At 33.2% G+C, this 25064-nt stretch overlaps 3 protein-coding genes and 1 long non-coding RNA gene across 10 annotated transcripts; 2 read left to right on the top strand and 2 right to left on the bottom strand.

Annotated features, from left to right (window-relative positions):
• Positions 1-101: 101 nt before the first annotated feature.
• Positions 102-7284, bottom strand: PFI (tubulin folding cofactor E / Pfifferling (PFI)). 3 transcript variants are annotated; one of them, XM_018126061.2, is made up of 16 exons: positions 6984-7284; positions 6619-6789; positions 5597-5643; positions 4535-4681; positions 4233-4307; positions 3603-3712; positions 3363-3505; positions 3180-3241; positions 2496-2603; positions 2367-2401; positions 1478-1543; positions 1311-1402; positions 1135-1211; positions 974-1051; positions 539-711; positions 102-452 (listed from the first exon to the last, which is right to left on the bottom strand). In XM_018126061.2, exons 1-15 carry the CDS (start codon positions 7282-7284, stop codon positions 613-615), a joined length of 1611 nt encoding a protein of 536 aa, XP_017981550.2. In that variant the 3' UTR covers positions 102-452; positions 539-612. The 3 variants fall into 3 exon arrangements, with proteins under 3 accessions (XP_017981550.2, XP_017981549.2, XP_088665186.1); XM_018126060.2 differs by having other exon boundaries at positions 102-411; XM_088809060.1 differs by lacking the exons at positions 102-452; positions 539-711 and having other exon boundaries at positions 1135-1237.
• On the top strand, positions 6719-7705 carry LOC148761289 (uncharacterized). The gene is made up of 3 exons (XR_016027938.1): positions 6719-6858; positions 6938-7365; positions 7501-7705. It is a non-coding gene; the product is annotated as an uncharacterized LOC148761289 (long non-coding RNA).
• Positions 7681-16989, bottom strand: LOC18592889 (uncharacterized). The gene is made up of 20 exons (XM_007019819.3): positions 16738-16989; positions 16266-16333; positions 14626-14730; positions 14493-14549; positions 14327-14397; positions 13953-14052; positions 13261-13331; positions 13057-13157; positions 12873-12976; positions 12715-12768; positions 12579-12634; positions 12417-12455; positions 12164-12308; positions 11270-11445; positions 11115-11182; positions 10669-10741; positions 10522-10583; positions 9513-10440; positions 8872-9162; positions 7681-8123 (listed from the first exon to the last, which is right to left on the bottom strand). Exons 2-20 carry the CDS (start codon positions 16326-16328, stop codon positions 7841-7843), a joined length of 2847 nt encoding a protein of 948 aa, XP_007019881.3. The 5' UTR covers positions 16329-16333; positions 16738-16989; the 3' UTR covers positions 7681-7840.
• A 1644-nt stretch (positions 16990-18633) lies between these two features.
• LOC18592888 (ER-based factor for assembly of V-ATPase) lies at positions 18634-24703 on the top strand. 5 transcript variants are annotated; one of them, XM_088808991.1, is made up of 6 exons: positions 18634-18902; positions 22155-22434; positions 22546-22684; positions 22853-22938; positions 23037-23180; positions 24175-24703. In XM_088808991.1, the coding sequence occupies exons 2-5, from the start codon at positions 22168-22170 to the stop codon at positions 23163-23165; spliced, it is 621 nt and encodes a 206-aa protein (XP_088665117.1). In that variant the 5' UTR covers positions 18634-18902; positions 22155-22167; the 3' UTR covers positions 23166-23180; positions 24175-24703. The 5 variants fall into 5 exon arrangements, 4 of the variants coding, with proteins under 4 accessions (XP_088665117.1, XP_007019877.3, XP_007019879.3 ...); XR_001929108.2 differs by lacking the exon at positions 18634-18902 and adding an exon at positions 24059-24122 and having other exon boundaries at positions 21996-22434; positions 24272-24703; XM_007019815.3 differs by lacking the exon at positions 18634-18902 and having other exon boundaries at positions 21996-22434; positions 24059-24703.
• Positions 24704-25064: the final 361 nt, after the last annotated feature.

Below are 25064 nucleotides of genomic sequence, written 5' to 3'. Positions count from 1 at the left end.
TGGAATCCCTTCAATCATCATAATATTACTTAAAAGTCCAAGACCTGACTAGAGCTTGTTAATCCAGGTCTTGAAGAAAACTTGGCTATAATCTGCTGCCCTGATCATGAATCATCAAAAGTATAGATTGTAAAAGCCACAGTAACAAGGTGCACTTACCATTCATACCACAAAGTATGCTAATGCCAAAATTCACACGAAGGGGCCAAAAACTGTCCCTCCCTACCATATTACATAATCTTATAAGGTTCACTCTCATGGTATAGTCTTACTTGAGGCCTCCTTTTATGGTAGTTTTAGGAGGGTGACACAGCCATTTCAACAACAAATCAAAGCCCATCATTTTTGTATCTTTCTTGGTTCTGGAAAGTCTAAAACAGACCTCATCTCAGCATGCGTCGTGTAGAACTCCTATTAAGAAAAATTTGATGTCAAAAGCATAATCCAAGCCACTGAAAAGGAGACAAAAAGGCACACATAAGCTTTCCTGAATGCCTGCAGCTTGAAGCAAATCAGGAAAGGAGAGATTAAATGATACCTTGCATTCTTGCATCCTTGAATATTCTGAAGCATAGAACAACATAACTTAAATCAACTCCATCAAATTGCTCGTTAACTCTCTTCATCCACAAGAATAGTTGACTCAGTGCCAACCCCAATGTCCATTAAAGATGCCATTTCATCATCAAGCAGCATTGGTAAAGGAGAACCCTGCAAATTTGAACATTAATCACAAATGATATTTTATAATTTATGGGTACTTAAAGCTCAACAAAGCATCCTTCTAACACTTGGAATAGTGGCGATCTTAGTCATGCCCTAGTTCTGAAAAGATTTTGACATAGGCCTAGGTCGATTAACAAAATCTAAGAGAACCATCACCAGCAAGGTCCAGAAAAAAAAAAAATAGCACAAGGACAGGAATACAACATCAAAAGAAAACAAAACATAAAAAATATGATATAAGACAAACCTCTTCTTGAAGAAACAATTTTAGCTTCAGGGACTTTAGTTTGAAGAAACTTTCACAAAGAACTTTCAACTTGCCAACCTAAAATAAACAAAACTAATTGTGAGTGAATTTTCACACATATCCAACTAAATGTGGTTGGAGGAAATGGTCTAGAATGTAACTGTTGTAGTGGCTGGCAATTTCTTTGTCAATGGAAGCTTCTCACCGATTGATGGGCCCACACATTTCAGAGTGACAGCTGCATGTTATATACACAGATGCAATCTGCTATAAGAGCATACAAAAAGAAGTTGATGAGAAGTAGGAAAAAGAAGAAAAATAAATTTAAGATTCATACACAAGAGTCCTGAAGCCATCTTCTGAGGGCCTGCTGCTCCCACTGATGGCCTTTCATCCTCAATCCCATGAAAATTCTTCAACTCAACAAACCTGTTGTTGAAGTTTAAGTTCAGAATAGCAGGAAGAAATGTCAGTTATACACATAGTTCAGTAGAGTAAATTTACAGGGGATGAAGCCGTTTAATCTCTTCTGGAGAATCAGCCAACTTTGACATTACCGAGCGTACATACCTGCAAGCAATATTGTACATTAATTATAAGATAATACAGCTCCCTAGTCAAACATTATGAATGTCAAATTCTCTCCAGGTCTAACAAAGACATGATCATGATTTTGCAGCTCACGGATTTTTCATTTTGCCTGGTAGCAATTGAATATTACAGGGTGGAGATGACTTGAATCCAAAGCGCTCAGTATTTACAGTATTTATCCATGTGATGTAACTCCTTTGAACGAAGAAGGTTAATAGACATCACAATAAGTTATCATCATCTAGCTATGATTTGCAGCAACTATTGCATAAATGACACAAGACAAACAGTATTTGGAGATTAATATGATTTTACTAAACTAATTTCCCTGGCATGACAGATAAGTGATTTTACTTGATGACAAAAAAAAAAAAAAAAAACTTAAATGCTTCACATAAGCAATGTGACACCAGAAAATTAAAATATGTATGATAATATTAATAACCATTTCTCACAATACATCTGCCAAGCAACTCATTTTAGCATGAACTGATAACTTCAGCAAGTGGAACCATGTATCAGGAACCATTATGGTGTGCTTCACAGAATTAATTAGTGCCATTATGCCTTAATTTCCCAGAAAAAAATGACATCATGCCTTAAAAACAATGTCTTGACGAAGGAGGTAAATATATATAAAAAAAAAGGTTTGAGGCAGAAACTAGAAAACTGCAATAAATAATGTTAAATCAAGAATAGGCGAGATTAAGAAAAGAGAGGGTGAAACAAAAGCCAGATTTAAAAGCATGATTTCATTTCAGAAAAGAATGAAGTAATGGACTGTTGTACAGAGAAACAATACCGGATTTCTGACTCCTTTCTTTCACGACCACTTATCTGAAAGGTTGTTCGATAAGAATACATCAGATTCATTAGAATCTCATAAAGCAAGAAAGAAAAGCAGGCCTTTTATGCAGCTACTAGAGTTTACCTCACTCCCATTTAGCATTTCAATTTTTGCTAATCGTGCAATTAAAACAAATCTTGAGAGACCACCCCTTCCAGGATCAGCTATTGGGTTATCAGAAAGCCTGATGTCCTTAAAGTAATAAAAGAAGAAAAATCAAAAAAGAAGCTGAACATTTGGCATGTAACCAAGCAAAATAGAGAATGACAGAACCACAAACAATTTCAAGTTCAACATCAAGAATCATAGTGAAGATTAGAGTCTACTATCATCAAGATCTTGTTGATTTATCCAAGATTTTAACTTCGCACTTGGCTCAAGGCCTAGTTTAGTGGGTATAATTATCACAAAACTTAGTTGATCGAAAAGATAAACACCAAAAATATATATTTACAGAACCATCTCAAAGTACATGTTGTCTCTATTAATCCAGCTTCATATTTAGGCATCCTGATTTATGTGAAATAATGGCAAAAGGATGACAGGAGAAATTCCAATCTAGTGGAGAGTTAGGGTGCTATACAAGAATTATAGTATATAAAATATTGACATTATATGCAACAACTGGTGTTTGCAAGCATAATGTCACCTTAACCATAAATACTTGATTTTACACCAGAGAATTAATTATTATGGTAGCAGCATGTTGTACACTCCGAAGCCACTATCAACCACATAGAAGAGATGTTTCAGATGAAGAAACCTTACAATCAATTTTGGGAATGAGTTCAGCGAGTCAATTGAAGCCAGATCACTAATGTTGTTACTTCCTGGAGCATAAAAAATTAAAATATAATATATATATATATATATATATATATATATATATATATATATATCAGAGAGGGGAAAAGGCCAAATGACGGGAAAAAAGAACACTTGATAAATTACCAAGAAGAAGGCATCGCAGATTTTGAAATGGCAAGTAGCTTTCCTCACACGACTCATGATTACTGAGCAATTCTTGTATTTTATTATTAGCTGGGTAAAAGATGCTAATCAACTTGTTCTTGTTCAAATAAAGCTGCTCCAAACTGAGACCAAGCATCACATTGCGAGTTGTTACAAAAATTCAGCAACTAGAAAATATGGGGACCAATTTTGGCAGATAAGCATGCACTTCATTCTGACCTTTTCAGTTGAGAAAGTTTTAAGATGTCATCCCATTCAGCTATGCAATTATCTTCCAAATTCAGAAGCCGCAAAGAATCAAATCCTTGAACGACTGATGAAGATGTTGGCTGACAACAAAAAGAGAAATAAAAGCAGAGATATGCATCACAAAATCAGTGATATTTAGTGTTTGAAATAATGGATATACCAAAAATTTAGAACAAAATAAAAGGCAACAGTGAATGAGCAAATATCAAAAAACATCTTTATTCTTCCTTGAGGGCCTTGGATCTCAAGAACAAGATAAAGTCAAAACAGAATTTTATGAACGAACCCTTGATCAGTTTCATCCAGAATATTTTACAATGGAAAGGTACAAAGTCTGGTATTGTCTGTTCAACAAATTAAGAATTGAAAAACCTTTATCCACTTCTCTCATTACAACTATCTTGCAGATCAAAAAATGACTTTTTTTTTTTCATTTTATTGTCATTTTGCTGGAAAATACATAAAATATAAGAGCAGGCATGCAAAAGTAGTGTGTGCTGTACATTATAACCAATAAAAGGGCACTGAACAAAAGCCAGAGTGATAATAGTTTCAACACATAATCCTATTGGAGCTTCAAGTAAGTTAAATAAGTTATACCTTTATGGTGCTTATGTTATTCTCCATCATGTGTAACTCCTCAATCACTGGTAATGAATGTTTAAGGATTTCAACCTGCCATGTCAAAAGGATACCAAATGCCTTCAATTCATGGGATCTTAAGACTATAAATTCTTTGCTTTCTCTCTCTAAATTTTCTCCTTACCCTGCAAAACTTAATTTGCAGGTAACTATCATTTCCATGATTAAAACAATGCCACTTCCGTTCATTACTTTTACAAAACCACACATCTTCACATCATTCAAAAGAATATTCTACAAATGAAAGAAGTATAGCCCACCTGTGACCAGTTTATGCCTGTATTGTTCAAAACTAAAACACGGATGCCTTTTAGTAGGGGCAACTGAGTGATGTTTTGCGTCATTAAATTATTAGACAAATTAAGTGCTACAAGATGTGGTAACTGTTCACATATGGTGCCAACATCCTGCAAGAAAAGATTGATTCAAACGTGAGTAAACCAAGAAAGAGAGCATGATCATGCAGTGCCAAGCAGTAATGAACCAGTAAAGCAGTTCCGGAATCACAAGCAAGTAAATATAACCATTAACATATGGCCAGTCTCTTAAGGTTAAAGCAGAACAATTATATCTAAGGAAAAAACTCAATAATGATCTCATTAGAAAAAATGAATAATATTCTCATTAATTGATCTAAATTATATATATGCCCCACATAAGTAAATAAATTTTAGATGTCAAAACATGCACAAGAATAAACCTACAAGCAGTTCAACATTTATAAAATACTCCTACGAGAATTTTACATGTCTGCAACTGTAACTTTGCAATGTTCTCTAGACATTTCTTTGCACCTTGGAGCACAAATGCATGCATAAAGAAACAGTATACTGAATAATAACAATCATAAAGCACAATTATAGGCTCCTGAAATACATTGCACCCAGTGAAAGGATTGGCAAAGAGGCAAATTTTCTGCATTTAATACATATTCTTATCACAGTATATCAACTCTGAAAAATATAAAATAGGCAATGCATGGTAAGTTTAGATAAAATTGCCTCAACCTTATTTGTTTACAGCCAAAAAAGTTATTTCCAAAATAATCTCAAGTAATTCATTGCGATCAATGAAATAAAAAATTAGCAACTTCAAGTACATTTCTGAGCTAAAGTTTCTCTAAAACTATCAAGCACTAGTACATCTAGAAAAAGCAGTTAAGGTCCTAAATAACTTATTCAATCACTAGCAGCTAGAAAGTGTGCTCTATAATGTGAATAGCAAAAGCTAATATAAATACAGAAAGCATGTAAATGCTACAACCAACTGTTCAATCAAAGAAAATCTTTAGTAAAGGTAGCCCCAACTAGAATCACATGTACCTTCCAATCTGAAATCAGATTTCCTGTCAAGTCAAGTTCCTTTAAATCTGTGACAAGAACATAATTATTAGCAAAAGAGCAATCAAATCAGTAGTATCAGCTACTTATTCAGTAAAATGCAACAATTACATGCTAAAAATCCAAAAATAAAAAAGTTCGCATTGATTGGTTTAAGCTGCCTTAAAATGTGAAGAATTATGAAAATAAGATATAAAATGTATCAAAGCCAAGCAATATATCTTAAAACCATGAAACATAACACAGAAACTAGCTCAGTCATCATGCATATGTTTGTACAAAGCATTCTGTGTATTGTGTAAATAATTTGTCCAAGCTTATGAAACAAGCACAAAAGTAAAACTTTTTGTCACTTCTACTCAATGCCACAACCAAAAATTGGAATCTTGTCTCCCAAGTAGGAAAAAGTTGACTGCATGTACCTAAGAAATGCTAAACAGAGTAAATTTCAAATATTAAGGCAACTGTATAAGGACTTGTGGCTTCGAATATAAACTTGAATTTATTTATTTTTATTAAGGCATCCACCGAGAAACAATATTATACAGCATTTTGATATTAAAATTAGTGATTCTCATGTTTTAGGAGCATCCAAGGTTTTTATGTTTCCTTTTTTCCCTTCATGTCTCTTTTCGAAAACCAAGTTATAGCTAAAAAAAATGCGAGAATATCAAAAGCAAATTCAAAGCCACAAGCAGCTAACCCGGAAAACTATCAGAATAAGACTTAAATGACCTGCAACCTAGAAGTAAAATTCAAGTAGGATACTTTTATAAACTTTTATAATACAACATAATCTTTTATACCCACAAAAGAAGTTATTATATGCTTTTATATCATCCATAAGGTCTCTTCTTAACTTAATTGACATGGATAAAATACACAAAATCATGAAGCAATAAAATTCAATGTGATTTTTGGCCTATCAAGATTTATACTTAAAAATTACCTGACACATTAAAGAACATTCTGAGCACTAAAGTTACAAGGAAAGACCAACTCACTTGGCACAGCAGCACGAATTTCAGCCGGGCCTCCAGGACTGCTTACACCCAAATAGGATATTGAAGCACTTTTCAACTCTTCAAATCGACTTAACTTATCTTCGATCTTGTCTTTACCCAATAGTTGAACAGAAACACGCTTATTGCTGGCTGAAAGCACATACATTTCACCTGCAAAAGCAGAATCCTTTAGCTTCCTATTAGGCCAAAACATGTAAAATCCCATATCAAAGTACAAAGGTAAAATCCCATATATTCTGTTATAAAATAATTACTTGTTTAATTCTTGAAAAACATTAAGTATTTTCTTTTGTATCAGAATCTCATATCAATGAGGTAGGCATTTGAGTGAGTGGGTGAGTTACCTTCATCCTCTTTGGTGGAGTGGGATTTATATCTGAGGTTAAGAGCCTGAAGCAGTGAAATGCCTGGACTGAGGTTCTGGACTCTCACGAAGGAACCTGACTTTTGGGATCGAGCTTGGAAGTATCGGACTCCATTGATGGAGCCATCGTGTTTGCCATCTCCTCCATTGTCCCAGTCGACCCCGACCCACGTGCCTGAGTATCCTTCCACGTTGCCTACGTACTTGACCGTGCCCACTCGGCGTGGATCGGTCGATGAGTGCACTCGTTGTCCGAGTGTGAAACACGAGTTTTGCTCCATTTTCTTGTGAGTTAATACTTGCTATACCTCTGTTGCCTTTAAGGTTCAACTCAAACAGCATTTCCCAAGAGGCCCAAATTGGTAAAATTACTCGAGAAATTGTGTACTATAGCATTTTATTCAATTTAGTCCCTCTCAAACAAAATTTGTCTTGTTCAGTCCATGTCCTCTGCTATTTGGTATAATTTGATCCTCATGATTAACTCCGTTTTACAGTGCTGACATGTTATCTTTGACTATGGGTCGATACTTATACGAAACAATCTCGGGAAAGCTATTCATGGGAAGACTATTTGAGCTACATCAATGCACTGTATTCAAAATCGACCCATTATGTTACTTCAGAGTATTAGAGTCATGAAACCTCTATGCTGTGGAAATTCAGTCTTCATCAGCTTATTGCAAAAGATATAAATTTTTATTTAATATGAGGGAAGGGTGTACAGTACTATAATTGTATCTCTCCCTAGGTGAGAGATACTTGTTAAATAAAAATGAAAATTGAAGTTGTCTAAAATTATTGAAAATTCCCAAAGTGATTTTATTGATCTAATAATCAAATTGGTACTCTTCTGCAAATGAACTCAGTGACAGACTGTAGGAAGGTTTTAGAGGTTTCCTCCTTACTAGGCAGCTTTAAGAGGTGAGCCACTTTTGAATATCCTAGATGCTGCTTATGGTATAAAAAGTCATCAATCACTCCATGTTTCATCTCCTCTGTGAAGAGTTTTGGCTTTGTCAAAGCCCATTGCATTGCCCATACTGCTAAAGGTCTCATGTAACAGAGGGATCTGAACTGCTCATCTGTGTTCCAGGCTTCTGGGGTCTGAAAAGAGTACCTGTAAAGCAATACCAACACCTATAATAACTGAACAGAAAGAAATTCAACCATAGTTCCAATGAAGAATATAGTTCTCTGGTTTTTCTAGTGGTGGAACCAAGTCCCCTACTATCTGTCAGGTATAAAGGACTGATCCTTGCATTTTGTGATTTAGTGTCTTGCATTGTACTCAGGAGTCTAGCATTGAATTAAAGAACTTAGTTCTGAGAATATACAAATGCCAAGAAATTGATACTTCTCCATTTGTTTTTAGTGGAAAAGGATGGGGAGGGGGGGCAGATATGGCAGAAAGTATCTTATGATCAGAAGTACCTACACAAAATTGTAAACCTCATCCATTCTTGAGACTTATTTCTAATGCTATCCGATTCTACAAGAATGAAGGTAGAGGACAAGCTTGATGATATATTTGTTTTGGTCAATGCATACATGCTTATAAGCATCATACCATCAAACATCTAAATCTTTGTGTCCTATTGGTTTTGTGAATTAAACTCCCCCTTCGAAAAGATTTTCTCTGAAATACCCCGTAACATTGAGGCTGTTCAATGTTATCCTCATGATTTCCATGGTGCTACCATGGGATTATTGGAAACCACATAACATTGAGGCTGTTCTATATTATCTTCATCCGTTATGTCTTCATGATTTCCATGGTGCTACCATGGGATTATTGGAATAAAGTAACTTGCTGTTTTCCAGAAGCTAATTCCAAAGTCAAAAGTAAAGAATATAAGTTAACTCACCCGAGACCTTGCTGTGACCAAGCAGCTTCATACGCACCGGCTGCTGTTTTAAATGCTGTTTCGACCATCCCCTCTTGAATCATAGTAGCAGCAACAGCATATGTAACTCCAGCCCAAACTTCCCTTGATTGTAGTGCTGACATATCAACTCTTCCATCTGGAAGCATCCCATTTACGGCACCACGTGTTCCTCCTTTCACCTTTAAGACATTGAAATCATATATCGTTTGAAGTGCACTTCTCACTTTGTCATCATCTGCAATTGGCATGAGACCACTTGCTCTAGCATACCTATAATTCCACCCAAGTTAGTTTGTGTCCACATTTAGTCAGCATAAAGAAATAAACAGTTCTCGAACAAAATAAGATCATGATGGTGCTTCTAGTTCAAACAGCAGCATGATTATTATATTTGTATGGCAATCAGATGTAATTTATAAGTTATAAAAGCAACTATAGAACTGCATAAAAGGTTAACATGCTCAATCAAAGAAGTAGAAAGTTTTGGCATAGCATAATAATGATATTATGAGCTAACATACATGTACCATACATCACTGATATGTCAAAATTTTTTCCTTATATGCAGCATTCGAATACTATATTAAAGGGGGAAAGAATAAATGTAACTACGTGCTCACCATTGTCCAGCCAGTTGATCAGCTAGAATACATCTGCTGGAACTACTCCCTGTGTTGTCATAGTTGAAGTAGGAGCCATTCCACAAGGTGCCATATACAGATTTTGCCTTTTGATACTTCACATGAAAGTAGGCAGCAGACACATCATCACCTACTTGGCAAGCAATAGATGAAGCAGCTTGGAGGGCTGCCACCCAGAGCCCCCCACTATAAGCACTCACACCAGTAACAGACCATGCATCATATGTTTGATCTGGGAAACCTTGATTCTCAATCATCCCATCTCCATCACTATCAAATTGTTCCATAAAAGCCATTGCAGTATAAACTGAAGGCCAAACAGCCTGTGCAAAATTTTTGTCTCCAGTAGCAACAATATCCCTATAGATTTGGAGAACAAACTTAGAATTCAGGTCTTTCCAATTATCTGTATTAAATAGATTATAAGCATTTACTTCAAACCAAGGGTCATTAAGCCCAATATCATGTGGAACAGCACCAAGAACCTTTCTTGGAACCCATTTCCCATCACTCATAATTTCCATCTTGCTTGGATCATGTATCATAACTGCTGCTGCAAAGTCTCTCTGGATGCTCAGTTCAAGTTTTGGGAATAGCATGAGTAGTGCGAAGGAGGAGTAGAAATGAACATCATAAGTGTTCCACATGAGGTACTCACTCCCTTCAAGGTAGAGGAACTGACCAATGTTTTCTTCTCCATCCTGGAGCAAACGGGTTCCAAAAGCAGCATTTGACATTAGAGGAATATGTGCTTTCTCGAGTACAGATGTCATCCTCTCTAGGATGTCAATAGCTATACCATCTTGATTAGCAGTGTCAATTGTATTATCCAAATGTGATCTGGACTTGTCAAGAGAAAACTTCTTCTCTCCGATGGATACTAAACTTTGCATTGGAGGTGATCCATCTGTAGCAAGTAAAAGGTAACCGTCAATAATTGGGTTGCACTACAATTCTGGAAAATGAATTTATTAAGCTCCATGTATACCTGTCCATATTGTCCCCCCTGCATTAAGGTAGTAGAGCTCATTGAAGAGAATGACAGGATACCTGGAAAATTTTTCTTACTTTTAAAAATTCTTCAACAAGTTGGAAGATCACATATTATCTGATCAGAAACTTCATATAATCTCACCAGTCTGGAAGCCTTTTGTCTTCAAGAATTGGTCTTTGCCATGATTCTATCTGGGATTCCCAGTTAGAATGCTCTAGGTTCAAAATTATGAGAACACAAATATTCAGTAAGTGAGCATTATTGCTATTTCACCAAATGACATGTTCCAAACACGCAACTATGTTCATAGTTGTTTTCAAGTACTGTAAAACAGAGGTATAAGTCTCTCATTTGGACCAGATAAGCCATGTGGTACCAAAGTTAATGCGTCCTTACCACCATAAAAATGATGACAAGACAAGTTAGCACTGTACATTTGTATAAAATAATGATAACCATAAACCATGTCAAGGGAAGAGTTTCTGATTCTTAATGGCAAAGAAAACATTTTAGCTACTACAGTAATAATATGTTTCAGAAAATTTGCAAGGTTAATTTGTACATTAGCTAAGCCATGTAAATATTACCAAAAATAGAATCATGTGCAATATTTGCTGCTGCATCCCCTAAAGTGCCATAATATTTCGTATAGCGCCTGTTATTAGAGATATTTGATTAGTTCCAAGTCATGTAACTTTCAGAAATTAGATTCATAAAGTTTCAGAGAACCAATGAAACTAACTTGTGGTATGTCTTGTCATCAAATCTTACTTCTGGACAGTCCCATGCAAGTGAGAATGTGACTCTACGAACAGAATCAGAAGGAACAGTCACAGAGGCTGCAACAGCTGCTCCAATGGATGATCCTGGTTCTGAAGGTGAAGATTCTTCATAATCAAGGTTGTCAAATGACCCATGCTATAACAATGAAAAATCAAAATTTATAAGGATCATCATATATGATACATCAGTGTTCTCTGGTCTACCAGGAGACATAACTTAGCCTAAGTGACTACCAGGAGACATAACTTAGACATCATGATCTACATGTTGTGCTCAGGAACCTAGCAGTAGCCAAAATAGTAAAGAAGCTACTCACTTCTTATACACTAATACACTCACAAAAAGCATTGGAATGATCCTTCTCATCCAAACAAAGTAATAAGACAAAGGAAAGATCAATTAATGATGTGCTACCAAAAACTGTGGCCACTATGACAGCAGTCTGCACATAAATTGACTCTTGCTGTGTGAGGCAGTCAGTCTCCTAATTGAAAATCAATATGAATCTTACTCTGATATGAAGCTAAGTGGTGAGTTACACATTCTTTGTAATAGTTTATGAAACCAACATGCAGAAAATCTTCAGGAACATAGTGCTTTGTGTCATGTCATCAAAGATTAAACTGAATCTTATAATTTTTGAATGAAATTCATTCTTTCTATTTTCATATCATAAGTGTTCATATTAGCAGCTGTAAAAACCAACACATAGCTTACAAATGAAGGAAAATATACTAGATTAATAATTACGAAATTTTGGAAAAGAGGAAAAGCTAGATAAGATATCAAGACAAACAATAAGAGCAGCTTTCTGCTAAAATATACAAAAAAAAAAGAGGAAATATTTGCCAACCTTTTTAATTTCATGCCACATATCTTTGGCACTCATGCCTTGAAAATTTCCAGATATCAAGAAGCAAGGGCACTCTGAGACATGTACTTCACTAGTTTCCTTTGCTGCAATGGCAAAAGTAAGTGGAGGTTTCCCATTGGCTGTTCTGTAAGAGATATTCTTCCTATTAGTGATTTGAGGTGACTATTAACCCATATTAATATCTAGAAACAAGAACCTATTATTATTTTCTTGAATCAATGAAAGAACTTACTTGTGGTGTAGAAGTACTCCACGAACTCCATCTTCTGTCCTGATGGCAGTATAGCATTGTAAAGGGAATATATTGTTAGGTTCAATGTAGGACTGAAATATAATAAAAATAAGATAAGTAATCTCATGTAATTAGCTTAATGTCCATTGACTACATCCTTACTTCATCTTTAAGTTGAAGTGATCACCAGAAAATCCAGAGTTCCCTCCCACCGAATTCTGAACAGATCAGATACAGTTGATAATTATAGAGAAATATGCTTCGATACTGAATATTCAAAGTAAGAATTTTAACTTACAGTCCATGTAAAAAGCAAGGTGACATCAGCAGAGGTACTTCCAGTATTAGAGAGCTGAAGTAGGTATAAAAAGCAATTACAAAAGGCCAAAACTATCTGTAGATAAAAAAACTAATGATATACATGAAGTCTCCAACCCAGCATTTCCTAAGTCCTACCGTGAACGTAAACACTGATACAGGAAAACTGCTCTCTTTGTAATTGTGAGGAATAAAAGGCGAAATTTGACAACAACTGATTCTAAGCTCTGGATCAGGTTGACCTGCTTTGCAAGAAACCTTATCAGAATGTAGACAACTGGTATACAAAATTCAACTGTCAACAGTGTCTGAAGTTTAATACCCTCATAAATAGTCCATGACCTTGGAAACAAAGCATGGTATGTACACTTCTCCCCTTTCAAGTTCCAATCCCAAGATTCAATGCCCAGACCTGTACTTTCTCTGCAATTTTTTTTTTCACATAATCATTTTTCTATTGACTCACATATGACAGAATAATTTCAAAATATTAATAGATTAATGTTCTCAACTATAGCTGGCTTACTTTGGCACCTCTGGACTTCTTGCACATAGTACAGTTGAACATTTGTTTCCATTTGGACGTGATACAATAGCCTTGATGAGAAAAATGATTACAGAAGTTTTTAGTTGTACCAAAAGAGATATTAAACATATATACATTTTGTCAGATGAAATATAACAATTGCTCAGACACATTCATTTGTAATTAAATTCATCAAGAAGCACTTATAACTTCTTACATATGCAGGAGATGTTATTTATATCCATTCAAAAGGAAAGCCACTTTCTTAAGTAGATGCCAACATAATTTTTACGTTCTTTGAGATTCTTGGATTTATGCAGCAATCTTTGAATGTTTTCAGATAAGGGTTAACTGCTTATGGCTATAAGTTAAATACCAATAAATATGTGATATATATGTAGCAAGATGATCAGATGACCAACTTAAGGTAACTAAATGAGATCAACTTAGAAGTTTGTAGTGCAACTCTGAGATCAAGGCATACAAGGAGAGCCTCCAGAATGCTTTCCTTTATTTCTTAAATAGTGAATTTTTCCTCATTGATATTGATTAACAAGTGACATTGAATTAAATTGGTGTCCTCTAATAGTTTGATGTTGAAAAACTTTTATTTATCATATTCAGCATCCATCAGGCATATTAGAACAAGTACTAAGCCAGCTATGGCTTTAAGCTATGAAAAGAAAACTTACAGAGAACTGATTTGCCAAGATTGGACCCTCTTCACATACTTTGGGAAATAGTTTAAAGCGTTGAAATTCACCTCTGTAACCTCTTCCAATGCTTCCTGCCCTAAAGTTGATGCTTTAAATGTAAGAGATATTTGGAGAATTTGAAGACAACAAAAAGAAAAGGAGGTTCCGAACAGAAGCAGAATCTAGACCATGAGATTGGAAAGGAAAAGTGTGGAGGAGATGATTACAAAAGGATTTTATGGGTAAATATTTTCATTTCAAATTCTAGACCATGAGGTTGAAAAGGAACTTATCTATCACAACATAAAAATTTATTACAAACAACATGCACTCATAAGCATACTTGTCAAATGGTAGAAGTGAAAACTTACCCTATACCACCTAAAGGAACGCCATGATCAGATGTAACAAGGTGCTTTCTGAAAATATCAAATATAGATGCCTGAAAATAAAAGGAAATTTTGTTGTAATTGGCATAGTAATAATAATATAAAATGACTATGACATTTGGTTCAGAGAAAAGATTAGATATATTACTCGTCCTTTTGCTTCTTCTTCTTTGGTGTAACGCCACAGCCGAAAACCTATTTGTGCCTGCAAAAAAAAATCAAGTAGTCAGATGACATATTCCTATTAAAATGCAGATAATCTTAGGCAGCTGCAAACATACCATATGAATTATCTCATTGAAACCTAGGCCAAAAGCAGTAGGGGGTTTTCGAATGCTATTCAATTGCCGTTGCCATGTGAGGGAAGGAGGTTTCCCCGAATCAGCCTAACAATTTTCAGAATAAGGTTGCTCAGTTCAAAGTAGAAGCACGAAATCAGAATATTAGAATTTCTGGATAAAACTGTGTGAATCACCTAATAGACATTATTCATTAATGTCCAATTCTTTATCTTATTCAAAAGGAATTGCAACTTAATTGTGTAATCATATCCGTTTATCTCAGCCAGGATGACACATAAATATTTGAAAATGAACTCAGATTGTCAGTTTATTTCTTAATAAATAAGCATCTATGTTGCATTCATCAACTAAAAACCAACAAGCATGTATATTTTTACAAGTTCGTTTTACAATATAATTTCAATTACATAGCAAAGATCCAATTTTCCTTATTCATCAGAGTCATTGGAAGTAACCTGCTTAGAAAGGATAAAAAAGGGAAAAAACTCCATGAAGAAATTTTCAGAAAACATCAAGACCTTGGAACTGCCATCCTACAATTTGAGTCAGCTACAGCATTTTGAAGAAACATAAAATGACAAAGAAGATTTAGCTTTAAAAGTAAGGATAAGGAAAGCTTCTGTATATAGCATTTTGCAGGCAATGGACTTAATACCATTTTCTGGTTTGATCATCAGGCACCAGCAGCTTCTTTGTGGAACCAATATTCTTAGTTAGTGACAGAAATAATAATAGTAGAAGGGAAGAACTACTGAATGGACTCAAAGGGTTCTCTGGAGAAAAAAAGGAATCAAAACTGACAATATATCTAAGCTCTATTCTGTTATAGAGCATTTGTATTTGGCAGGCATTCTAGAAAATATTCTGTATTGACAGAACTGTAAAAAGGTGAAAGACAGAGATTGACTGATACCACAAAATAATGCAAGTATTGGTGCAATAAGTACTGTCAGAAAATGTCTTTTGCAACAACTATGTATTCATTAATCAACACTCATTGTTTAATTTTTGGTCTCTGGTTGTTGCCAAATTAAGCAAATACACATTCTTTTGCAGAAGTTCTGGAAAGCCTTTGACTTTTGGAAATTTTTATGACGACTTCAAGTTTGAGCTAGATGCTACCCGAATTCATCTCTCCTGTAATCAGACTATCGTTGAAAAAATAGTCATAAATTCATAGCTTTATTCACACAAAAACAATAGTTCACAGTTCACACAAAAGGTATCAAGAACATGACATTGCCCCTTTTCTTTTTTTGTATAATGGCAACCCAATATCTATAAGATTCCTTCTGCTATGAAGCAACAGAAGAATATGTAACAATGCGTACTTAACAAAAAAGAACTGGGGCTTCTTTTGCCAAAGCTGCCTATAGTCCTCAACAGGGTTTTCTCTGCTAATGATTCATCCATTATTATTTATGAATAAAAGTACAATTACGACAAGCTTTTCCATTGATACAGAACTTCCCAGTTCAGAAAACTGACAGAATATGGAGTTTTGAGACCAGAAACAATGTAAGTAGTTGTTACATCTAATCATCTCTTCAGGAAAGAAACACATTCTGAACAGGAGGATGACCCATTTCTGTTGAAATATAAATCATTTGCCAACTTACCTCAAGCAAAGTACCGTTGCTAGCCTTATCATTTTCAACAGTCTCTTTCAAGCCATTCTCCATATTGCCTGAAAAAGACAAGAAAAATTTTTAAAGCTCTGAGATTTAATACAGCCATACTTTCCAAATTCTGTCTTGTCATAGATGAATGTGGACTGCAGCTTGGAGCCCACCACCCACGTTTAATTATATGGGAACATAAAATAAAAGAAATGAAAGTGACAAGTCAACCATTAACGATCATAGCAAGATGTTGCCTGTGCTGTGCTTATATCAGATAACTATTATCAATCATTTCTGAATATTGAACATATACTGGGAAGTGAAGTAACGAGTCAAAGTGGAGAAAACCGCTAATGATCATCATAGCAAGATGTTGATGTGACAAAGAAAGACTAACCTGGAAACCGAAAAAAAAAAAAAAAACAGAGTCTCTTCTGGCTTATATCAGATACAGCAAATAAAAGCTTACCCTTGCTGCCTGTGCTTCTTCTCTTAATGATTTGCTGCTTTGGGTTTTCGTTAAATGATCAAAGAGAGAGACACAGAGAGTTTGAGAGTGAGAGAGAGAGAGAGAGATGACTCAATGGGTTACTGAAATCAAAGCATTGATGGTATATGTTGTTATATATTGGATAAGAAAACACTTAATATAGGGAGAAAGAGAAAGAAAAACAGAGGAAAAGGAAGGTGGTTGATGATTGAAATATCTGTTAATCAAAGCGTAAAATATCATTTGCTGGACTTCACCACCTTTTGTGTGTATATATATATATATATATATATATATATATAAAGATATAATGGGGTCGTTGGAGTGAAAGAGATTCGATATTTTTTCGCTCCACATTTCGTCTTGTTTTTTCTACTATTATGGATATCGGTCCTCTTTTTCTATTATATATTTTCAACACGAATGGTTGGTGGGTCATGTGACAGATTCCAAAAGTAAACCATTTGTGTTTAATAATTGAATACCTTTTTCTTTTTAAAATTAATATTTATTGTCAGGTGTACTGAATGTGAAAACTCATTATTTATTTATTAATAATTAATTATATATAAATTTAAAACTATAAAATTAAATAAAAATATAATTATAATTGAGAGATAACTATATTTAAAATTTAATACAATTATTTTTTTTATTATAAATTAGATAATTTATATTAATATTTCAATCTAAAAGTCAAATTTATTATCCAAAAGAATATTTTTATTTATAAATCGAAACTTACATCAAGTTAATAAAAAATTTGATAAGTTTTTTATACCACTTTGCTACAAATTAACTATTTCAACTCAAAAGGGAAAATGAAATAAAATTTTATTTATAAATTCAAAGCTCATTTTATTTTTTTGATATTATAAAAATATTTGAAAATATAATAAACATATATAAATTCTTATAATAAAAAAACTTTTCAATATTACGTATATGTTGGCCTTAGGCAAAGCTCAGAAAAGTATAACAAAATAAAAGGATGTTGTTGGAATTATCATGAGTAGTCGTAATCAAACCCCTAATTATGTCACTTTTAAAAAAAATAAAACATAATTACGTTAACCATTAGAGAGGTCGGAGACTATTTTAGTTCAAACTCTAAGCAAGATGGAAAGGGCTAGACCATCTTAAAATATAATATTTAAATAAGTCACTAAATGATTTAAAAAATTTAAATATATTTTTATTTTTTATTATATTAAATTAAATTTTTATATTTTTATTATGAGTAAAATAATTAATATATATTTTATTTAATTTTTATAAATTATATGAATTAGAATGATCGGTGATGGTAGTGATGGTCAGTCACGGGTGGCTTCTATGAATCTATAGCCACCTTTTAACAATATTACTTATATGGTATGATGATTCTGCGGTCTTTTCTGTCTCTTTTTATTAATTATATGATCATTTTTAATATATATTATTTTTTATCATTTGTTTTATTAATTTAAAATAGATTTTATAAATGCAAAATATAAATAATAAAAAATAATTTTTTTTAATGGCTAGTGGATAATGTGTTAAATGTGAATATTTGGGAGCTCTTTGTGTAAAGATTGATGAAGATTATTATTAGTGATATTTAAAAAAATAAAAAGTGGAGAGAAAGTCACTGGAATAAGAGAAAATTTCATTTGTATGCTAAGTATCATGATATAATTTATTATATATAACTTTTTATATTATCTAAATCTAATTTAATCTAATCTAATCTAAATTTAAATTAAATTATAATGAATTCTAACTAGTATCTTTTCTACCCTTGACATCTGTTTTTGAAATTTTAACATTGGGGGAGGGTATTTTCGACTTTTCAGTTTTTCTACTTTCTTCCTCAAGTCGCTCTTTTCGCCATGCTTGCGCAGACTGGTGCCCATTTCCAAACTGGAAATTTTTGTCCGATCTAGAACTTTCTCTTTGTCTCTTCTTTCACACTCAAAGACCCTTTACCCAAACACTCCTTTCTCTTTAAGAAAACCCAAAACCCACTTCTCTCATTCACACCAGTTTTCTTCCTTTTTCTCCTTTTTTTTTTAAATTGACTTTTACTGATTTTTTTTTTTAAGTTTTCATTTTTGCAAGTTTGACTGGTGTTCTTTATCTTCTTACACTAGAAGACGCACCGGGTGAGTGAACAAAAGGGTGACCTTGATTTACTTCTTCTTCTTATTATTGTCTGTTTGTGCAATCTAAGGGATTGTGTTCATATGAATTTTGCAACTCAGCGACCCATTCTCTAAGGCTGTTCAATTGAAATATTTTCGTTTACATTCATTGTTATGCTGATTCATAGCTTTGGTTATAAAATGAGCTTTGTGGGTCATTTACCCTGTTTACATTCTTTTTTATTTCAAGGTACTGTCGCTCTACCGTATATAGGGTTCTTAATCCTGAATGGGTTTTTGATTATATAGCTGTTTGCATGATCAGGGAACTGGGGTCTTTCAACTTTCAATGTTGGTTAAGATTTATGGTAGGAAAAGCAAAGAAAAGAATTCCATAGCTGGCACTTACTGAAATGTTAAGCAAAAGTAATAAAAACTAGGAGCATATCAGTTAGTTGAAGTACCTGTGATGTTTCCTTTGGATTTTTCTCTAACAATTGATATCATTCAACTTGGAACTTGAGATCTGCTACTGTGACTTTTTTTTCTTTTTATCTGTTTTCTCACTTTTGTGCTTTGTTTGGATTTTCTTGATATGTCTGAAATTTCCATGTTGTCAATTTTATTTCTGCGTTGCTTTAGATGCAAGGAAATCTATATATATTAGTGTTTGAATTAATTATATACTGGGACATAAGAGCACAGGCATTGTCTTCAAAACACTGCTAAAACTTTACGGTTTAGCTCTATTTACATGTGATTTAAACTTTCTAAAGTTCATATGGTTTTTAGTTCCCGTAGTATGTACCATATATGTTTGTAAATATTTTATCAAACATTTTATATAGTTCTATGTTTGAATTTGACTGAAAATTGCAGAGGATCCTAATGGAATTTAGAGGTGCACTTTCTAGAACTTTTAAAATTTTGTATCCGATCTAAAATAAATTTTCTAATCTCCAGTGGTGAACTTACAGTCACAAAAGTTGCCCATTTATAACCTAATAGTTATATGGTTCTCAAACTTTCTTGAATTTGAAAGTTCCTGGACAGCGGGCAATCTACATGCCAAAAGTATGAAAAATGAACATTCCTTGAGCGTAAAGTAAAATAATTGCCACTTGGATCAGTATGAAGGCTAAAAAATTACTAAGTACATTTATGATTGGTTACCTGTTGTGCAAGTAAACTGTTATTGCCTCTCTACAATTCACACTGAGAATGAACCAAACCTTTCTATGACACTAGCGTAAAGCTAATGCTGTGAATGGTTGGACTTAGACATTACTATTAGCTATTGTATCAAAACCTTGGTGTAGAAGATTTTGTAGTAAGGTTCCTGCTTTCAAATTCTCTTTTTCATAAAAATTTTGGTTTCAGTTTTCTTTATTTCTACTTTGCTAGTTTAACTGTGTAATTGCTTCTCTCTTCAATAGCAACAATTAATAGATAATCTAATTAGGAATAAAATAAAAGAGGCATCCTTTTTGTTAAGATTTATTTCATCACCACCAACATAGCTTTTTCAGTCTTTAGGGCTTTTATCCTAATTGTCGCTGTGTTATTGGTTAAGAGACAAGTAATATTGATGGTGGATGGTGTATTAGATCAGGGACTACCATACTTAGGTTTCCTTGACAAAAATGATTACATAGTACATGTAATTTTCCAGAATTGGCTAGTCCTGCTCTTTGAGTCTTCTCCTTTCAAAATAAATTAACATGATGTATGGATCTATGTGCCACTTTGCTTTCTGTGATATATTGTTGACTGTTATCTTACTATCAAAGGTTTTCTTAGGCTGCTAAGATTTTTACAGTAAATTTAAAAATCCCAAAACCCCATATTGAATAGGGCATCTAGGGGAATCATGTACCTCTAGAACTCCCATATCTTGCTGATGCATGGGCAATACTTTTGTTCTGTTTTTCAAACAGCTTGCTCATTGATTTATACGAACAATTTTTTTAACATTTTGTAATAGATGTTATTTGTAGATATGTTGAATATTAATTAGTAGGGTTATTGTCTTTTTTTTAGGATAATATTCTGCTCATTGAGAATGAGAACAATTTTTGTACATATTAGGATAGTTTTTGTGCATTTATTGACAAATTGTACACATGTCAAATATTAATTAGCAGGATTATATCAATAACAACTTTTACAATTTTTATCACCAGCTCATAATTTTTAACATCTAAGTGTTTATAAAAATTTTCAAACCTGCTGCATAGCGCGAGTATTTTTCTAGTTTTATATTAAATATAACAATATATAATATGAAATGTAATTTATAATACATTAATGTATCAAATGTTATTTTACAGCATAAGATTAATGTTGGGCTTATACTTGACTAACCACAAATTAGCTAACTTGGGCCTTAGGCTAGCCCAAACACTTCCTTCCCATTTTCTTTTGTTATCTGGTTTTTCCTCTCTAAAGTAAAATTAAAATTAGGGATGGACAATTCATCGGTTGGTTGGTTCAATTCGTCATAATTAAGGATCAAAGGGATTTAATTTTTTTGAAAAAGGATTGAACCAACCAAATTTAAAAAGAGAATTGAATCGATCAAAAATCGAATTGATTTGATTAGTTCGACTTTGGACTAAAAGAAAGTAGAAATTGTCACTCTTGCCTTTTGTAAATTGCGATATTGAAATTTATAAATCTCATTCAGAATTATAAAATATATTAATAATCTAAGTATAAAAAAAACATAACAATTACCCTTTGACTCATATAAATCATAATATTTGACATTAACAACATCAATATCTTAAAATTAATATTTATAATCGCAAGAGTTTGTCTTTTTACGTAAGTCGTAAAATTAACATTTAAGAGTTTTAAATTCGAAATTCTAATATTCAAAATTTAACATAGTAAAAATAATAAAATGAATTCTAATAGCAACTAAGTAAGTAGTAAATGGTAAATATGTATTTTATATAAGTGTATAATATATAATATTAAGTTAAGTTTTTTAGTCGATTTGATAAAAAATTTTATAACCGAGAATCAATTAAATAAATCGATTGGATTGGATCAAATTTTTAGGATTGATACGCTGAATAGACTAATGGGATCGGATTTGTTTTTTATCGAAATTTCATTTGGTTTGATCGGATCATTGATCTGGTTTAAATTTATGCGTCTTAGTTAAAACTGTGCCGTTTATGATTGGACTTTTTATTTGTTTAAAATTTTCCTTTTTCGGGAAGCTTTACCATATCAGAGGCGCTTCTCCCTCCCTCTCCTTTGCAGCAAATTAAGAAGAATGAGTTTCGGCGACACGCAGAGCCAGCCCGAACTTGTGATCACCGTGACCGAATCCATTCGCTTGTTTCTTCTCTCAGCGTCAAATGATCCATGCCTTTCTCAAGAGTTTCGACAACTCGCTCTCACTCTTTCCTCACGAACCAATGCACCGTACAAGCCGATCCGAAGTATATGGATCGGGTCAGATGTTGGCACAAGACCCAAATTGATTTCATTGTTCTCCGGATCTGATTTTGTTTTCACCAGCCCTAAACTGAGAGAGAAGGTAAATGAATCATGATTTAGTTTTCAACTTTCTAGGTATGTTTTTGGTTGCATTTTCTTATTAACCGTGAAATTAAGTTGGTGGTGTTGTTTTTTTTGTTTGAATCGATAGAGCGAAGAATTGAAGCAAAGATTAAGGAAGCTTAAAGAAATAGCGGAGAGGAAAGAGTATGAAGACCTTGTTAAAGATATCACGCCGAAGAAGGATTTGAATGAACCTTTCTCTAATTATAAGGATCAGCTTGGCTTTGGTTAGTAGTATTCTTTGAGAATATTTTGCCTTTTGATTTCTGAAAATAAATTGTAAGTAGAAAAAAGAACGATCAAACAGTAAGAAAAGGAGGTTTAAATAATATGTTTTTTCCCAATTGCAAGATCTTTTCTCACATTTATGCTTTCGATGATGTATGCACAAACAGGTTTACATGTTGCACTGATAATGTTTACTGGGTATTTGGGCGGATATTTTGCATTCAGAGCATTGTTTAACCACAATTCTACCATGGTATCTTCAAAATCCCATCCTCAAATTTATAAATAGCTGTCTGGGTGCTTTTAATTATTTTGTACTGAATTTGGTGATGCTTGGTTTTTTATTCTCAGAATGCCGCTGGAGGTATTCTAGGATTGGTTCTTGGTATGCTGCTTGAAACACTTTTATTCATTATCAGAACTTCGAATCCTGACTTTAAATCATCATCCTCAACTTCGAGATTGAAGAAAAATCAATAGAGTAGCTATGAAAAGGTTGGTTGTTTAACTTTCTTGATTTCTATTTTTCATGATAAATCTCTAAGTATCTGAGTTAGCAAAATGTAAATATTATCACCTTGCAATTCAAGGGCATGCTATTTTATGTTCTTTGTCATGAACTATTTTTGGGATTGATTTTTAATTTTGGTGAAGAACTCTTGATGAATTCTGTACAAATTAATGAGAGAAGAAATAAAAGTATCCTTAATGATGGTGAAATTTAAATTGTTTGAATGGACTTCTTCCTGTGTTTGACATGTTTATCAATTTCGAGTTAATTCATTCTTTTAAGAGATATACATTTATCAGTATCCTAGTTAATTTGATTAAGGTTATAGAACGTTTTGGATCTGAAATTGCTATAGATATCCTAGTGCATTTTGTTTATTTTGAAGATCTACAAAAGGTGTCTAGTCCATGAAAAAACGGAGCTATAAAGAAGAATAGAAGACTTCATAGGGCAATTCAATCAAGTCTTAACTTGGCCACAAGTCCTTTCATCTATTCCTTATTTGAATACCTCAAACTCTTACCTTTTACATATTTTAAAGATTGCTCACATTATCCTAAATCCTAAAAGGAAAAATGCTATTTATAAACAACATTTATCTTGTTAAGAACAACCATATTATCTTGGTTTGTGAATTGTATTTAGCCTGGAAAATTAGTCTCCTTGTTGTCAATTGATGTTCCTCTCGGATCTTGACTGTGTTTTGATTTCTTTTAGTAAAAAGAAAAGGTCTGATTGTCTCTCTCTTAACTAATACTAGATTCTGCAAGTATAAGCCAAATTTCCTTTAGAGTTATTTGCAATTGCCATTTGCATGGATTACCATTGGAGGTTGTATAATTAGATAATTTGTGGTTCGCAGCAACTTGAGTTTGGTGTAGAGGATTGAAATTGTGCCTTGATAATTTCGACTCTAAAGACAAAAGGTATAATATTCTTAATACTATGCATGTAATTATAGCTCTCCTTTTGTGTTAGATTAAAGTTGTTGATGCCAGTTTTGGGTTATCTATCGATTGAGGCGTGAGTTCTACGTTTTCATGCAATTGTACACTGTTGGTTTATGCTCATGTAGTGTTCCATAGAAGGTGGAAATGAAATTATTGAAGCTCTTATGGAACCTGGCTTTGCACCAAAGTCTAAAGTTTGTGGGTTGCCATCTGTTTGCTAATTGGATCAATGATCATGGAACTGTAAAAGTAAATTTGTGCATGCTTTTGGCATATGAATATGAACATTGCAGGACGAAATCAAAGAGCCAACGTGGTTTTTCAGTGAGCGCGTTGCTAATGATCATTTCTTCCTTCCACTAATCTCTTGCGTGGATAATTACAGTCCTACCTTCATATTTTCCTTATGATCTCTTCCACTCTTTGTAATTCTAATTCATTAATTTGTAATTTGGAGATTGTTAGTTTTCTCCTTAAGATATATTTTTTTTTTGTTGGATTTAAAAGTTGATACTTATTATTTTCATTGACAATATTATAAATTGATGTTCATGAGAGCAATATTTTCTTTACAATAAATTGTGAAAATCTCTTATGGATTAATGTAAATTTGATAGAGGTTGAGGTAAAGGAATGCTTAAACAATAATAATAAATTATACAATTATTTTTTGTTTTTGTGTATCAATTTATTAAAATTAAGTTTATATATTTTTTAACCATTAATAATATCAATTTAATCGTAAGTGGTTTTGAAATTTTCTTTCGTATTTATTTTCATGTGACATTTGATTAAGGTGACGTATTTTCTCGTGGACATGATACTTTCATTTTAATCGTTACTTTTTTCAATATTACGAAATCATCACAATTTCAAATTTTGAAAAACAAATATGAAGCATAAAACTAGACATATAGT

The sequence above is a fragment of the Theobroma cacao genome, chromosome 8, assembly GCF_053813885.1.
Source record: "Theobroma cacao isolate CCN51 chromosome 8, ASM5381388v1, whole genome shotgun sequence".
In the NCBI taxonomy this organism is placed as follows: domain Eukaryota; kingdom Viridiplantae; phylum Streptophyta; class Magnoliopsida; order Malvales; family Malvaceae; genus Theobroma; species Theobroma cacao.
The sequence above is the reverse complement of the archived record's forward strand: the minus strand, read 5'-3'. Positions and strand labels throughout refer to the sequence as shown.